At 33.3% G+C, this 18877-nt stretch overlaps 1 protein-coding gene and 1 long non-coding RNA gene across 3 annotated transcripts; both read left to right on the top strand.

Annotated features, from left to right (window-relative positions):
- The first annotated feature begins 6488 nt into the window (after positions 1-6488).
- LOC145822642 (uncharacterized) lies at positions 6489-9045 on the top strand. The gene is made up of 2 exons (XM_082920194.1): positions 6489-7037; positions 8415-9045. The coding sequence occupies exons 1-2, from the start codon at positions 6984-6986 to the stop codon at positions 8673-8675; spliced, it is 315 nt and encodes a 104-aa protein (XP_082776320.1). The 5' UTR covers positions 6489-6983; the 3' UTR covers positions 8676-9045.
- A 2460-nt stretch (positions 9046-11505) lies between these two features.
- On the top strand, positions 11506-17109 carry LOC114283023 (uncharacterized). 2 transcript variants are annotated; one of them, XR_014364234.1, is made up of 5 exons: positions 11506-11656; positions 11801-11826; positions 12041-12133; positions 12218-12283; positions 16061-17109. It is a non-coding gene; the product is annotated as an uncharacterized LOC114283023 (long non-coding RNA). The 2 variants fall into 2 exon arrangements; XR_014364233.1 differs by having other exon boundaries at positions 11506-11826; positions 16061-16353.
- Positions 17110-18877: the final 1768 nt, after the last annotated feature.

Consider the following 18877-nt stretch of genomic DNA (forward strand, 5'->3'; position numbering starts at 1 on the left):
TAAGGCTCACTTCATATAAGTAAAACAACCCACGTTTTCCTTCGTTTTTCGATGTGAGATTATAAAATAAAAGTTTACAATTATTTAGACATGAGATTTTTTTTTTTAATCAAGCAATCTCAATCGTTCAATCTTTAATCAAATCATTCTTTAGTTTATTTCGAACCAAACAAATCTAATCAATGTATTTTAATAAAACTGCTAAAATTGTGGTTAAACCAATGAATCAGTCAAATAAAAAATGATTTAGCCTAATCAGTTAGGTCAAAAGACCAACCAACTTACACAAAAATTAATTAATTAAAATTTTAAATTATATTTTAAATTTTAAATTATATTAAATTGAAACATGCGCAACATTACAATATTAAATGAGAGCATACGATTTACTTTATAAGAGTAAAATAATTCACTTTCCTTCTTCTCTCGATGTAGAATTATCAAATAAATCATAGAGACTAATGGGCTAGTTTAATGGAGATTTTCTTAATTGTTTAAAATTAAGAAAATCAAGAAAATTAGTATAAGATATTAAAACTCTCACAATGTTCCAAACTAAAAATGGTTCAACCTAATCGGTTAGGTCAAATAACCAACCAACTTATACAAAAATTAATTAATTAAAACTTTTAAATAATATTTAAATTTTAAAATTTAAACTGATTTGAATTGAAGCATGCACAACACCACAATATTAAGGTTCACTTTATATAGGTAAAACAACTCATTTTTTATTCTTTTTTCTATAGGAGATTATAAAATAAAAGTTAATAATTTATTGGATAGGAAGCTTATTTTTAATCAAACAATCTTAGTCGTTCAATCTTTAATCAGATCAATCTTTAATTTATTTTGAATCAAACAAATCTTTATTTCAAATTAAACAAATCTAATCAATATATTTTGACAAAACTGTTAAAATCACGATTAAACCAACGAATCAGTCAAATCAAAAATAATTTAGCCTAATCAGTTAGGTCAAAAGACCCACCAACTTATAGAAAAGTTAATTAATTAAACTTTTAAATTTTATTTGAAAATTTAAATTATATTAAATTGGAACATGTACAACACTATAATATTAAATTGGAGTATAAGATTGATTTTATATGAATAAAATAATTCACTTTTTTCTTTTTTTTCCCGATGTAAGATTATTAAATAAATCATAGACTAATTAGTTAGCTAATGGAGATTTTTTTAATTATTTAAAATTAAGAGAATCAGGGAAATTACTATGAGACATTAAAACTCTCACAATACTCCTCACTAATTTTATTTTAAATTTTGAATTATATTAAGTTCGAAGATGTACAACGTTATAATATTAAATAAGAGTATAAGATTGACTTTATATGAATAAAATAATTCAATTTTTCCTTCTTCTTCCGATATAAGATTATCAAATAAATCATAAACTAATTAGCTAGCTAATAGAGATTTTTTTAATCGTTTAAAATTAAGAAAATCAAGAAAATTAGTATGAGATATTAAAACTCTCACAATACTTCTTATTAAAAACTCTTTTTTCCTTATATAATATATAAATAGATAGATTGAGAGATTTAAAAAGATATTTTAAAAATATTTATAGATAAAATATATTATATTCACTTAATTTCACGTACATTTTACTTTTCTTTTTTAAAGTCTCATTTAAGAACAAGTTATTTTAATAATTTTTTAACTTTTTAATTAAAATATGAAATAAAAAAATTAATATATTTGACATGATTTTCTAATTTTTTATAAAAAGTATATAAAAAATAGAATTCTTTTTAACTTTTTAATATAAATTATAGAATTTTTAATTTTTTTAATAACTTAAAACTCTCCCATGCCAAAAAAAAAAACATACATTTTTCCTTTTTGCCTTTTCTAAATCCTCAACAAAACGGATCGTTAAAGGCGAGTACAAAGGGCTATTTTAGGAAGTTGGCTTTTAGTCACTTTTTTTGGTTTGTAGTAAAAGTTAAAAGTTGGATTTTTTGTCTTTTTTTTTCATTTGGGAAGTTGGTTTTTAGCCAACGGTGAAATTACAATTTTACCCTCATTGATCAAAATGTGTTACATAGGTGAAGTTGTAAATATTTTAAATAAATAGGGATAATTTGGTCATTTTATTATGATTTGATATCATAAACAAATATTAATCAAAAAAGTCAAAATTCACTTTTTACCAACTTCTCAAATCATTTGTCTAAAAAAGCCAAAAGCTTAGTTAAAAGCCAAAAAATCACTTTTTACCGTCTTTCCAAATCATTTGTCTGAAAAAGCCAAAAGCTTAGTTAAAAGCCAAAAAATCACTTTTTACCATCTTTCCAAAACAACCCAAAACCAGAACTCCATCATATCATACGAGGTGTGTCCATAAAATCTCAGAAACCCACATTTCTCTCTCCTCCTTCCCTTTCCGCTGAAGATATACTAAGGTTACATTTAGTAGAGTTTTGTAAATATGATTTGAAAGTATGAATTGTATTTTGAGTTTGTAAGTTGTGGAATTATGATTTGAGTGTAGAAAATTTGTTTGGTTATGGTTTTTTAATAGAGTGTTGAATTGAGTTTTGAATTGAGTGTGAAATTAAGTTTTGACAATTTGATTTGACATATAAAGTAAGAAAATTTGTTTGGTTATGAGTTTTGGAATGGGTTTTCAAAACTTAACTCAAATTGTTATAACTCATAACAAAACACACTACTTTCACACTATTGAAAATTCTGATCAACACTCATAACCAAACTCTTTTTAAAATTCAATTAAAAAAAATTATTATTAACAGAAAATAACATTAATCAATTTTTTAATTGAAAATACTACAAAGGAAATAATTTTTTTTTCAAAATAAATATTCAAAAAAATTAAATAATCTAAAAAATTTAATAAGTAAAAAATTAAAATAAATATTCAAAAAATTTAAATTATAAAAATTTAAATAATTTAAAATGTTAATTTTTTTAAATTAAAAACAACTCGACACTCAAATCGTAACCAAACACATAAAACAAAACTCAATTAAAAAATTATTTTTAAAATTCATAACCAAACACATAATTCGAAACTCCATACTACTTTCACAACTCTATACTCAAATCGTAACCAAATACATAATAAAAAAATTAAAATATTTAAAAATATTTTTAGAAAATAGTGTTCGAATTTATTTTTATAAAATATTTTAAAATTTTAAAAATTAAAATCGTAATATTTTGAAATTAAAATATTTAAAAATATTCAAAAAATTAAAAAATAAAAAAAATAGTTACATATTTAAATATTAAAATATTTAAAATCTTAACAAAATTAAAATATTTTAAAAATATTTAAATATTTAAAAAATTAAAATATTGATTTGAATTGAGTTTTGAAAAGAATTTTGAATTATGTGTTTGGTTATAAGTTTTGAAAAATAATGATTATGTTTTGAATTGAGTTTTGAGAAATAAATGTAGAATTATGATTTGAAAGCTCAAAACAAACAACACACTCAAATCAATGATGAAACTATAATTTGAGAGTTACACCAAACGGAGCCTAAGGTTTTTGATTAAGAAATTTGAGAATAAATTTAAAAAATAAATAAATAAAATATGAATAACATATACTTACATTTCATCTAATTTTATGTAACTTTTCTCTTTTCTTTTTTAAATCACTCCCAAATTCCCCAAACAAGATAGCGTAACGGGAGGAGAGAGAAAGTAGAAGAAGAAGCCCTTATGTGTTTGATTGAGAGATTCAGGGTGAGATTTGAAAAAAAAAAATAGAAAAGGTAAGGAAAATGTGAATAAAATATGTTTATATTTTACCTAGTTTCATACACCTTTCCCTTTCAAAATCTCTCTTCAAATTCCCTAACCAAACACAAGGTTTTATATGCATTTTTATTTGCTGGCGTAATAGTTAATGGTGTGTTCAATAGGGTTAGGATTCCATCTGTAATGGCAGCTGTGGCAACGGAAACTGAACAACCAGTTTCTGCTCAAGTTGTGTGTACTTATCGGCCTCGTTTGGGAGGTTTGTTATTTTAGGCTTTTTTTTTTAATTTTTGATTATTTTAATAACGTAAAATATTTGTGTTTGAAAGATGGTTGGATTTTTTTTAGTTGAATGTGATCTGTTTTGTCTTTTTTTTTTTTTTTGTGGGTTTTAATCCCCAAAAAAATATATATATATATTTGCCAAACAAGTCCATTATTGGCTTATTTTTGTGAAATTATATGCTGGACTTTTTCATTGGATGTATAGCTTGCTGTGAGTTGAGTTGGTTTTTGAATGAATTTCATGCTCTGTGTTAGGTTGGTAATGCTTTTGTTCAACAACACTATCACATTCAGCAGCAATCGCCGGAGCTTGTTCATCGGTTTTATCAGGATATGAGTAAGTTAGGTCGTCCTGATGGTAATGGGACTATGATCATCACTACAACCATGCGGGTGATTTGGTAGCGCCATGTAGTTGTGGTCTGACTTTACTCTCCATTTGTTTGCTGGGAAGCTTAGAGAATGAATTTCACTTAAAATATGTTCAACTTTACCTCTTAGTTATTTGGTTGTATTGGAAATATAAGTAGTAGTAGTGCATATGTTGTTGGACAATCTTCACTGTATTTAAAATATTTAATTCTATTGTGTACAAAACAACAACTAGAATTTAAAGAAATAAAGAAAAAGAGAGAATTTGTTTGATTACAAAAATCAAACTCGAAATAAAAATAAATAAATAAAAACAGATTTTATTTTGTTACAAAAACAAAATTTAAATCTGATTTTAATAAATAAAAATAACACTGAAAATAAATTAAATAACTTACTTGATTTAATTTGTTCGAATTATTTTCTGATCAAGTCCAGTGTTTGACACTGTGTCCTTAAGACAGATTCGTCCTCTCCACGATGCTTTCAGATTTGGACGTCTATCTCCCAGGATGAAATGATCTTACCACAAACAATAGCAGCACTACAAATTGTTTGCCTTACGAACACACTAAGTGTTTACACTCTTTCTTTCAGAAATAAAATGCAGCAAGATGAAGAATATAATTAGCAGAGGTGAAATACGAAATTTCTGAATGAATAACATCAAATGAGGGTGGTCCTATTTATAGATGTAAATGTGGCTCTTGGTTTTAAATTGAACAGGGGAAGGGCCCTGTTTGGGTGTGCACTAATTCCAAACTAGTTTATTTCTGTTTGAAAACGGGAAGGGCCATGTTTGGATGTACAGAAAATCCAAATCAGTTTAATTTTAATTCTGAATTTTGTTTTATCAAAAAAGAAAATTAAATTCAAATGTTTTTTGCTCAAAAAAATTAGAAGCCCAACCCAACGCACCCGCACGCGTGTGTGGTGATTTTTGGATCCAATGGGTCTAGCCCATTTTACCCATAACCTCTCCCTCTAAAACACTTGGGTACCCCTTGGGGCACACACCAAGTATCTCACCCAAGCCTTATAAACCCTTTCAAAACTTCCCACCAAATCAATGTGGGACAAGCCAATTTACAACCTTAAAGAATTTCCACCAAAACTCCATTTTCATGGAGCACACTTTGGCTTCAATTTCCCATTCACTCGGTAATGGTTTTGAGCAACCAAATATACCACGTGAATCACAACGCGGCATAGAACGCGTTACCACTTTGACTCGAGTAAATCGACACTCGGGACCCACCTAAAAAATAGACCAAACTTGAGAAAAAATTTTGATTTTACTCAAAATTTTTCTACCATTTCCAACATATGTTTCTTCTACTGGATACTATTAATAAAATGTTAGTGTTTATTTGTTTGTTTGTTTGTTTTGCTACTTGTTTTGGGCTCTAGTTGGTTATTGGAAACAATGAAGGAAAAGGAAGGAAAGAAAGGGAAAGGGAAAGGGAAAGGGAAAGGAAAAGGAAAAGGAAAAGAAGAGGGCAAACAAAGTGGAAATGAAAGAAGAAGAATTTATTAATGGAAAATTTGGCTTCTCTTACAAATTTGCAAATGTTGCCTTGCTGTTTTTCACAAGGAAAATTGGGGTTTTTCTTAGATTGTAAAAAAACTGGGTTTTTGTCTTCATATTTTGTTATCCTCTCGGTTTTCAAATGCAGCTAAATAAACAAAGTGAATTCTCTTTGGTAGCGTTTGATAAGAGTTTTCTAAATATGTTTTGAGAGTAGAGTTGTATTTTGAGTTTGTGAGTTTTGAAATTATGATTTGAGTATGGAAAATTTGTTTGGTTATGAGTTTTGAATTGAATTTTGGGGAGAGTTTTGAGTTTTTGAAATTAAAAAAGTTATTTGATTCAAAAACTTACGACTCATAACCAAACACAAAACTTAAAATTCTATTCAAAGCTTAAATAAAAATTAAAAAAAAAAAATCGGAAATATTTTTTATTTACAATATAAAAATATGCAAAAAAAAAAAAAAAAAACAACACCGTTTCGGTCAACCGGCCGGACGTTCGGGGGATGTCCAGGAGAACGACCAGGTTAGCCAAATTTTCCTACCTGGAAAGGAGTTTTTAAAAGTAGGTATAGAATTATAATTTGAAAACTCAAAACAAACACCACACTCATGAAAGTGGGTGGAAATGTGTTTGGCAAACATAACCAAATACAGCCTTTTAATTTCATTTCTACTTTCATTCTTACTTTCAGAGTTCTACATAAAGCATGAAGCAACCAAATAGATTTCGGGAGTTTTGATGGAAGTGATTGGGAATTATGTAATTCTAAGTCTCTTTTCTTGTTTGCCTGGATCTCAATTCACAGGCTATCAACGAGAAGATACTGTCACTTAACTGTGGTGAATACAGGACAGAGTGGATGCACAAGAATCTTGTAATGGGGGATTCCATGTCCTTGTAACTGGGTATTTGGCAGCGAAGGATAACACGATTCAGAAATTCACTCAAACTTTCTTCCTTGCTCCACAAGAGAGAAGCTACTTTGTTTTGAATGACATGTTTCGATACATGAAGGACATCAAACATCACAATGGAAACCAGAGTTCTGCTAATGATGTGGAGGCTCCTCTCGCTCCAGAGAAAGGTAATGTATAAGATCCAACTCCCATGCTGAGCACAGTTCCCTTTTGTTGTTGATGGTGAAGACCTTTTTTTTTTTTTTTTTTTTTTTGATCAGCAAAGAAAAATTTCATTTAACAGCATGAAATTAAGAGTACAGGAAGATGACATGCATCGAGAGAGATTCGGAAAGTACGAAATACCCCTACTACTGCTACTCGCATCCATACAACCAACCCCTTAGCCTCTCAATTTTTTTTTAAATAAATACATAAAAAAGTTAAGAAGGACTTAACAAGAAAATAAAGACACGAATCCCCACATAATCTACCCACCAAAACACCCAAAACAAACTAAACTAAACTAAACTAAACAAACCCAACTCCCAAGCTGCCGAACCACCCAAACTAAAGTCAAATCACCACCCACTCTCCAAGACCACACCTCAATCTGCCCACGCCTGCTGCCCACGCCTGCTGCCACCCTAGCCCACGCCTACTGCTGCCAACTCCCATCTCCCGAAGTCCACTCCGCCAGACCTGCTGCTAATCCGGCCAACCACTCCTAAGCTGCTAAACCACATTCACCACCGGCAAACTCCCCTGCTAGACCCTGAGATTTCAGCCCCAACATTGCAGCTCCACCAATGCAGATCATCACCCACATTGCAGCTCCAGTCATTGCAGAACACCACCCACACAATACCCAACAATCAACTCACCCACTGAACATCACCCAACAGTTCTTGCTCACTGCCAAACAAGCCACCCCACGCCACAGTTGCTGGAACACCCGAACCGTAGCACACCGAACCCACTGGGAATCCAAACACCGACCAACCAACAAATCATCTTCCTTCTCCAGGTCTTCTCCTAACACCCCTCAAACTCTCACACGAAGCGAAGTGCTCGAGTGAAAACCAGACAGATCTGGAACACCTCCGACACCCAAGTTCCGCCCAAACCAAGCATCAAACCTTCTCCAAAAATCTGAACAAGAGTTCACCCCTCAAGCTCCACCTCACAAAAGAGCGCTCGAGTGAAGTTCTGGACGTCCCCAACTGAAAACAACACACCAATACCCCGAAGAGATCTGCTAGAACGGCCTGGAAACACCAACAAAAACACCGCAGCACACCAAACACTCCTAGGTGGGAAAATAATGGGGGACTCAAGTTTATTAACGGGAAGACAACAAACAAACACGAAAGAAGCTAGCCCAGCCGACCGCCATAGCCAAAGGCGGCGGCCGGCCGGCCCAAAGAGAGGCCCGGGGAGGAGGTTTTTAGAAAGAGAAAGAGGGGAAAAAAACTGAAGAAGAAAAAAGAGTTACCTAATTCAAGTGTGACAAATCATACTGTATAAACTATTTAGATCAAGACCTTTTTTTCTTTGGTTGGCAGATCCTTCTCCTGTGCGGGAGAGATGTTTTTGAGCAAACAATGGTTTCCATAGAGTTCAATGGGGAAGAAGCACTCAGTCCCTCTGACGATGGAGAAGTGTCAATTGTGGAAGAGGAGGTGCCAGTGGCTGACATTGTTGATGAAGTACCAGATGATTTACAGATGGTGGTTGAATCCAACTCCCAAATTGACGAAATGCCGAATAAGTCTTATGCTGCTATTGTAAGTATGCTTTTGTTGGCATTAATTGATCGCTTGTGAGAGTTAAATTACCTTAGGATCAAGAGCCGGATACACCAACCAGTTGGAAATAAAGAGTTCCTAGAACAGACTTACCGAGGCAAGGGACAGTTGCGCAAAAAGCCGGCCCATATCATATATTAAGTAGGTAAAGGCCACTAATCTCCTATGATTGCTATTTCCCTCAGTAGGGACATGTTGCTGGTAATTTGTACGTGTATGTAGGATTACATAGTGTGGTAAATTGGTAATGAGGTTTTGTATAAATGACAATGTTGACCAAGTCTGTTTTGGTGCTGTCTGCCTGTGGATGCTTTGAGAGGACAAATAATCAGTAACTTCATATTGGTGTTTTCAGGTGATGGACATGAAGGAGAGTGCTGTGCCATTGTCATCTGTTAAAATTGATGTATTTATTGATTGATATTATACATTGATGTTCTGTTACAATGGATTGATTATATAGATGTAGGTTAGGTGGTGGTAGGTGAGGAGTAGGTGAGTGTAGTAGGTGAGTGTGTGGTAGGTGATGGTAAGTGTGTGGTAGGTGATGGTAAATTCTAACAGCCCCCCGCAAACTCAAGGAGGATAGAAACTAACCAACTTGAGTTTGAAGAGAGGAACAAAACAAGAAAATACATAAAAATAAAAAAAGATAGGAGACACTGTATGGTCGTGTCAGACCGTTGGTGAAGACACTGAAAGGTGGTGTCATAACGTGGTAGAGGACACTGGATGGTGGTGTCATAACGTTGTAGAGGACACTGTATGGTGGTGCCATAACGGTGTAGAGGACACTGAAGGGGGTGTCATAACGGTGTAGAGGATACTGAATGGGGGTGTCATAACGTGGTAGAGGACACTGTATGGGGGTGTCATAACGTTGTAGAGGACACTGTATGCTAACCGGAATCAATGTCGGGACAGTTTATAGGGTCATGTCGGACCGTTGGAGATGCTAACCGGAATCAAATGTCGGGACAGTTTATAGGGTCATGTCGGACCGTTGTAAAAGAAACTGTATGATGGTGTATATAGGCTACCCAAAAGAGGCCCTCAAAAGACGCGCCCTCAAAAGGCGCGCCCACTGCATCAAAAGTCGTGCCCGACAGAAAGCGTCGAGCCATCAAAAGGTGAGCCAGAGACGCGGTGAGGCACGTGAGTGACAGAGCGGCGTGTCGGCCGCGTCGTTGTGTTGTCTTTATAAACCAAAGCGAAGTCTGAGGCTTGGAAGCATAACAAACCAATTGAAAACCTCTTCGTTCTCTGTAACAGCTGAAATACTCAGCAACCCAGAACATGGCCTCTTCTTCCCGTCCAGCTACCCAGAACCTGCTCACGCTCTTTCCAGAACTGAACGAGCCCACAAGAGAAATAACTGGTGCGGTGGCCAGTGAACCTCAACCAAACACCTCTGGTTTTGCTCCATTGAACTTTCCGATGCGGTCGGTAGAGCAAAAAATGGCGGTGCAAAGTGATATTGAGGCCAATCAGTATACGCTGAAGTCATGTGTGGAAACCATGACGGCGGTCACAAATTTGTCGAATCGGCTGCAGAGTAGGACAAATGAGGTGCAGCATTTAAACTCCCAGCTGGCTCTGCTCCAACGCATGTATAAGGATGCGCGAGCAGAGATAAGTGTGCTAAAGGCGGAAAACAAGGAACTGAAGCGGAAGGCCACCGTGATGTTCCGATTCGGAGGTCCGCCATATGCTGCAGTGGAGGAGTATGGGGGAGTGAACGTGCTCGGTGGACAAGGAAACACGGAGGCAGTACCGTCAAGGACCGCCCAAGACGGAGGCAAAAAGAAGAGACCGGCGGCAGAGTAGGGCGGTGGGTGGCCGTCTGCAGAAAAGAAAACAAATCTGTTGTTGTTGTGATGGTGATCTTGTGTGTGGTTTTTTTTTTTTTTGTTTTTTTTTTTTTTTTTTGTGGTTCTGGTGTAAAATGTGGATCGGGGTGAACCCCTGAGATGAATAAAACATGGTTTGTTGTGCAAATTGATAAAGGGTTTTGGTTGGTTTGTTTGGTTTTTTTTTTGTGTTGGGAAAAGAAAGATAGAAAACAATAAAAGAAAATAAAATAAAAGAAAAGAAGAGAAAATATAGTATAATAAAAATATATAGATATATTAAAATAAAAGAGTAGTGGGAAATAACGGGGAACCAGCACAGAGTTGTGATTTGAGGATTCATTATTTTAATGTATATATATATATTAAAATAAAATAAAAGATGAGTTTAAAAAAAAATGAGGTACTAATTATATAGGAGAGGATTGGGAAAGAAGGGTCGTCGGAATGGATGAGGAGGAGGGTTTGGTCTACGACGGAGATTGTTCTTGGGGTCTCTTCCCCATCTGGGTGAGTGTTCTCCGACGCCATCTGCTAGCGCCGTACGGCTCTCTCTCTGTGTATGTATGTAGGGATGTATGTATGTATTCTTCACTACAAAAATTGAAAGAGATATTGAGAGAGAAAAATATCTGAAGTGGGGGGGGGGGGGCGTTGTTGTTGTGCTAAAGTGAAGAAGAAATGTCGAGTGGGCGGTTGAGAAACGGAAGGTGGAGAGGAGAGGGGAAGGTATGTGTAGAAAATTCCAGCGGGCAGCAAAGGCAGAGTTGTCGGCCGGCTGCCCGCCGGTGAGAAAGAAATACAGGCCTAAATCTTATGGCTCTGATACCATGTTAAAATTGATGTATTTATTGATTGATATTATACATTGATGTTCTGTTACAATGGATTGATTATATAGATGTAGGTTAGGTGGTGGTAGGTGAGGAGTAGGTGAGTGTAGTAGGTGAGTGTGTGGTAGGTGATGGTAAGTGTGTGGTAGGTGATGGTAAATTCTAACATCATCTCCTGTATCACCTGCTCCTCGGAGATCTGCAGCAAAGAGCCAAGAGCAACAAGTGAACCTTGCTCAGGCATCAGCCTCAGCAGCTGAGCCACCAGTTTCTGGTTCAGATGCCATACAGAATGGGAATAACCAAGAGGGTGAAGGTGCGCCGGCTTGCAGCCATGTTTCATCTTAGTGTTGGTGCTGCTTATTGCTGAATATCAGTTCACTTCACAACCAACATTTGGTGAATATTTGATGTATCTAGTTATTTTAGTCATGTATTTATCTACTATTTTTTTGGGCAGCTGATGGTTATTCGATTTACATATAGGTCATGTTTGTTTGGGTGGACATGAGCGTGGGATTGGACTAATAGTCCAATAAAATTATTAATCCGATGTTTGGTTAAACAATTGAAGTATGGACTAATTATTTTAAACTTCACTATTAGTTAAGATAGGATACATAGTCCAACGGATTTGTAATCCTAGGACTATTAGTCATGGGAATGTTAATCCCATCCGCCCAAACAAACATGACCAAAGGGTCTTCTTTTGAACGCACATGCCCTACTTGAGAATGAGTTCAAGCGGTTTGGACCAATAAAGACAGGCGGTATTCAAATTAAGAGTAACGAAGTATGTATCAGGTCAAGTTATTTTGCCATACTTAATTACTTTTGGTTTTATTATTCTTAGTTATTTTTGGCCTTTATATTACAGTAGCAGGGATTTTGTTTTGGCTTTGTGGAATTTGAGGTGGCAAGTGCTGTGCAAACAGCAATTGAGGTATACATTAATCTATGCCTTTTGGAAATGATCTGTCTTCTCCCATTTGTATACTTATATCATTATATGAATGAGAAGATGGATGAGTCATAATCTTTTTCTTAGTTTAAGTTTTATCAATGTGTCTGGTTTTAAATTTTGGATTAAGTGAAAACTGAGTTTTTTTGTTTTCGTATTTTTTTGTTTTTAGTGAATATTTTTAAAATTTTAAACATTTTTTTTACTTTTTTAGATACACCTTACTTGCATGTATCTAAAAAGTAAAAAAATTGTGAAAAAATATTTTAAAAAATTAATAAATACATGAAAATACAAAAAATGTACTGAATTCTCGTTTTTTTTTTTTTTTTTTTGTATTTTTGGTATTTAGTGAATTTTTAAAAGGTTTTTTTCACAAATTTTTTACTTTTTAGGTATATTTATGTTAGGTATGCCTAAAAAGTTAAAAAAAAATTACTTAAAATATTAAAAAAAAATTTAGTAAAAACAAAAAAACACTTAAAATAAGAAAGTAGAATTTTCTAAAGAGTGATTTTGGAAAAGTGTAACCAAGCAAAGTGTTTTCAATTTGATGAGATAAAATAGCAATGAAGCTAGTGGCATTCTTGTGCTTTTTTTCATGTTGATTTTTTAATCATATTATTTCAGCTATTGTGCCACTGTTTGCTATTCTGGCATTTTTTTTTTCAGCCATGCATGTAGATTTTTGGTCTTGCTACCTAGTTTATAGGGTGTGATCGTGTTCTTTCTCCATTTCAGTTTTCTGAATATATAGAGAGTATAACTTTAGCAATGGCAGAAGTGGGAATAACGGACAAGGATTGAAAACCATGATAACAAATGGTCAACATTTTTGTTGTTTAGGTTTGATTATTAACAAGTATGGTGAGGGGGACTCAGTAGGGGGACTCAGTAGGTTGACTCAAGTCGAGAAGTCCGTCTGTCTGGCAAGTTATGTGATCCGATGTATGCCAACAAAATTGAGAGGAAAATTTTATAGAACCGCTATAAAACCAATGTTTTACGAGAGTATTGGGCAACTACATGTGCATAAAATAAAATTAAAATTAAAAATTGAAGAAAGCACTCCAATTAGCATAATAATTTATATTGAAAAAACTATATTGTATTAATTGCTAATATAATATTATTGATAATACCTCTGATAGTTGTTTTACAAAAATAAAAAATGAAATTGATAAAATCTTTCCTTAGATTAATCATGGTAGAAGAGTGGATTAACTCAGCTATTAATTGAACATTATATATTACCAAAACTTGAATATAAAGATATAATTAGTAAATTTTCATCTCAAAAAGTGAAACAAATATATTTTAAATAAGTAATTTTACAATAAATAAAATAAATGCAAAAACTTCATATAAATTTGTTTCTTTAGGTCACACATTGCCTCAAGCAGACTTTGGGAAGATCTCAATTGACATGGGACGCGGTATTCTAAAAAAGTATGAATTTATTTAATTTAACTAAACACATTGCCCTTGATAGAGCTGAATAGCAAAAAAAATTCATGTAGCCAATTCCAGTTGATTGGGATGCAAGACTTTGTTTGGTTTGGTTAGGAGTATACTTGTATAGATTGCACTAAAAGAATTTGAGATATTTCTAGAGTAATATTCTTTTAATAATTAAACATCCAATAAAATGTAGGTCATTTTCCGAATCAATCATATAGCAACACATTTATATGAGCTTATAACCCATTTTTTATGTTTTGTTCTGTCAAAACTTCACTCACCTTAGATTTTAGTTTATTGTATTTGAGTTTTTACTCTTAAGAAAATGTTTAGGAAATATATTGTAAAAAACTTTTTGATTTGCCAAATTTATCGTTTTGGAACAAAAGTGTGCCATATTTTGGAACGTGCATTCCAAAATGTAATTTGTTGGGGTATTAACGTTTTTTTAGCAACACTAGTTTGGTCAGCTCAGCAAATGATTTGGAGCAGGTTTTGCGGAAAAAGAGAAAATTTGACTCAGATTTTAGGGTGTTTCACATTGGATCCATGTTCCATCGTATTTTGAGTTTTGATTTTTAGATGTTATAAATGGCTGCGCTAGAGTGGAACCCATATGTGTATAAAACCTACTGGAAAAGTCAGCAGATGACTTGTGTTTCCTTTTCCAGCTGATTACTGTCCTGTTTTGTTTAGCTGCTGCTTTTTTGTCCTGCAGTGATGGCTGGTTTATGGACCTGTGACCTCGTCTGTTAAGATTTCATACTCTCTTTAATATCAAAGCCATTGAAGATTTGTTTGTCTTTTAATTTTCTTTGATTTATTCTGTATTGCAACTTTATGTCTCCCTGCAATTCCACTCTTTATTTTTTATTTTTTTTTTTTTGGATTAGTAGATTTATAGGTTGCAATTCTCCTTTTAGTTTTAACCCAATTTCTAAATTTATTTGGTTTCCGATCAGATTCTATTGTGAAGTATGGTTTATATGCTCTATTTGTTATTTGTGGAAGAAATTTGCCTTTCTTCACGAGTTCACAGGAAATTGAATAAGGTTGGTTGCTTATGGGTTTGTCAGTGCATTTTTGTTAGTGGACATGAGAGGGATAGCTGAATTTTTTAAAGATGACTACTAGGCAGGAATTAGCGGGAATAGTGTGGTTGATGGGGCTCCACAACTTTTACCTTTGCAATTCCTACCTCTAGCCACCACTATTACTAGGAGTGACACATTTTTCACAATTGCTAGCACCAGTATATTGGTGACCTCTGACTGTCTCACAACCACCACACTTCCGACATCAGTCACTTGTGGCACTTTGTTGGTTTTCTCACTGCCATTGTTGTGGCAACTGTCACCTTTTTGAAGCAACCATACTATTGCATGATTGTAGTTGCCTTCTTGTTGCTTCCCAGCCTATGTTACATGACCTTGAGTATGAGTATTGGGTGTGGATGTGTCTACGTGTCGGATCTCCCTAAACTCTATCCAAAGGATGTGTCCAAGAATTAGGTATGGGTACGTGTACATGTCATGAACATTTAAATATATTGTATAATATATAATATAATATTATGGCAGATGCTATTATTTATTAATGTACTTTTTCATTTATCAGCAACAATATTTATGAATATTCTTGAAATTAAATATTAGAGGATTCAAATGTTTGATTCGAGTGCAGGGTTTGATACATATCCATATCTTTACCCAAGTAATATCCAGTGGATATTGGTACACTAGGGGGATTTAAAGAGACCATGTAACACTACTTTCAACATGGCAACCTTACTATTATGAGTAACACTATTTTCAACCTGGCATCCTCACTATTGCCCTTGTACCATCTTGGTAGCAAATTTGGCTAATTTTTCTTTTGTAGTAGGTTTATGTCTTCTAATGTCATTGTACTTCTTCAGAATAACTGGAGATATACTGTTCTTTATATAGTTCCTTTCGAGATTTTCAAAGTTGAACCAAATCATTTCCCCTCGATAGCAATTTCTATTTGAGCTGAGCTATTGGTCGCCCGATTTTCTGTTAGCCAAATCAGCTGTTTGAGTGCAAACAAACATTTAACTGATACGGTTATACTGATACCTTTACATGAGCCAAAGTCAACGTAGCATATTGGTGTGAGTGCTGAGTTCTCTATCATGCTTCTCTGAATTTTGGATGTTCAATTCTATTGTTTAATGTTAATGAATGTTGCTTTTATCATTCCTTGCTACCTGCCGGTTTTTTGGCACAAACTATATCCTGTTTTGCGGTTTGAAATATATTTCCTTTTTTCTTTCAGGCTTCACCTCTTACAATTAATATACTCCAAGTGGTTGTGGAGGAAAAGAGGTCTACTAATTCTAGAGGCAAGTTGGGTTTTATAATGCTAGTTCAATCTTCTAAGAAAGGGAATTAACCTCGAATTTTGTGGCTTATGTTTTGTTCAAAAAATGGAACTAGAGAACAGGGAAATATATATCCATAACATGGGTAGAAAGAACATGTTTACGATGCAACCTGTCCTCGTATGAAACAGGAATACACTCCCTATTTTGTATGAATTTTATTTATGAATATAATTTTTTTTTTTTTTTTTTTTTTTTTTTATGATGGCTTCTAAGGTTTAATCTATGCATGCGACTTTCTTCTCTGTACCTACAGCTGTTCTTTCTCTGCAGTGAACAGGGTGTGGTTTTCAGCAGAAGAGGATATGGATTCAGGAATGAGGGCAACCGAGGATGTGGAATCTATGGAAGCAGCAGAGGCTATTCTCGTGGTGATTTCAATGGGAGGACTGAGTTTGGTAATAGGGGTGGTAACAATAGAGGAGGATTTTCAAACCATGGAGCTGATGGCGGATATTAGAGGGATGATAACATGGGAAGCAATGATTGTGGGCGCACAAACCGTGGTGGTGGGATTGCTGTCAATGAAACAGCCAAAACTGTGGCACCCTGGTTATCTGTTACCTGCTTGATGAAGCATAGCTTAGAGATTGATCACTGAGAGATTGAAATAGATTTTGTTTTTAAAAAATCTAGCAACTTAGTGGTTGGACAGATCCTTCATTTTTTTGAAGAGGATGAGATGTCGGGAATTTTCCAGTTGATATCCTAACTTTTACTCTCTTCTTGTTTCTTTTTCTTTCTTCTGGGGTGGGTAGGTTCAATTCGATGGTAGATGAATACAAATATTTTTTACTTTTTTTTGGGTGTATTTTTTTATTTTTATTTTAATGATTAAAGATGTATTTGCATACTACCAACTTTTGTTGGGTACTTGATTGAAATGATTGTGCAGAGGTATAGTCTATATGCATGTAGGTCTCAATGGGACTTGATTGATTTTAGTCCGGAAATGCTTTGTATGCTTTTCGCTGTGAATTTGTTTGATTGATTTTGCAATGGCTGTGGGTATGTTTTGGCATTTGGATGTTTGATGACATGGTTATGATTGAATGGATGGAAACTGTCATTTGGTTGTTTTCAGTATATATGTATATATATATATATATATATATGCATACGGTATAGAATTTTCGTATGTGTATACAGTGGCAGCGGTACATCAGGCTCACCACCCTGCATTTTGGAATTTTTTTTTTCTTTTTTTACACATAAAGAAAATGTTTTAAATAAGAAAATTTATAAAAATATTATTTAAAGTGAAATGTCAATGACATTTTAAAATTATGAGAATAATAATGATTATTTTGATTGAAAATAAATAGACTATGATAAGTCATATTATTATTTATGAAAATTTCAATATAATGGTAATGTCTATCATTATTGACATACTAACATAATTAATTTCAATGAAGATATGAAATTTATATCTTCCATGTGTTTCTTTCCATTCATAACAAGAATGAACACTATATAAATTATGTAAATTATAATCAAGCAACACATCTTCAATTATAAAAAAAATAAAAAAAATAATAAAAAAAATAATTACAATAGGTTATAATTAATATCAGAATAAGTCATAACTAACTATTACTAGATATATAGTCATAACCAAAATAACAATAACAAGAAAATATAACAAAATTATATCTAACACTATAATGTGTTATAACTGAAGATCACGAAAATCATAATTGCGACATATGATAGACATTTTTTTTGCGGTATGTTTTATAAAATTTCTCTACTAAAATATATTATTTTTATCTCAGCTTATCTTCTTTTTTAAATTTACAATCCACTTATAAAATAGTTACTCCCCAATATTTGTATAAAATTTAATCTCAAATCCTTTAATTTAAAATTTACATTTATCCAAATGAACTCTTAATATTTAAGTTTAGTAATATCTCATTATTGTTTATTATGAAAAAAAAGAAGTTAATGTTGCCATTAATTTATACCTCCTCTCCACTGAATTTTATGCCAGGCCACTGTGTGTATATTTGTTTTGGTGCAGGGCAACGAGTTTCTTCGACTGGTAGTGTATAGTGGCATAATAAGAGGTATTGTAAACTTTTTGGCCAAGTGTTTCAACGATAGTCATGGTGGGAAGCTAATGGTTGTATGCTTGGTAGTTGATCACTATACAGTTTAAAAGAAAAAATGGTACCAAGAAAAATTCTCAAGATTCTATTTGGTAAGTTTACGTTTTCGAACCCTGGTTAAGCATCCCTTAAACTATAGTTAAGGATCCTTTTGACCTTTTAAATTAAGAAAACATAAAAACTGACTTCCTAAATTATAGATATTGTAAGAGGGAGAGGTTTCTTTTTAGTCTAGAGGATTGGAGAGAACTGTTCTGGCTCATAAGGACATTATGAGTCTCGTTTCGATAATTCAAATCATTCATTATCGAACCTTGCATGTATATTATCTATAAAAAAAATTTAGGTCAATCTAATATTCGTAACCTCTTTATTTATCACATTTGTATCTAAAAAAATGAATGATTTATTTTTAAAACACGTTGACCGCTACTTTTATGGAGACAAATTATATAAAATGAAGGGGTTACGGATATTAGATCGATTTAAATTTTTTTTTATAGATGATATACAGGCAAGGCTTGATAAAATGAATTATTTGGATCATCAAAATAAGACTCGTAATGGACCTCATGAACTTGAACAGTGAAGCCAGTC

The sequence above is a fragment of the Camellia sinensis genome, chromosome 3 (genome assembly GCF_055761805.1).
Source record: "Camellia sinensis isolate YWXY chromosome 3, ASM5576180v1, whole genome shotgun sequence".
NCBI lineage: Eukaryota > Viridiplantae > Streptophyta > Magnoliopsida > Ericales > Theaceae > Camellia > Camellia sinensis.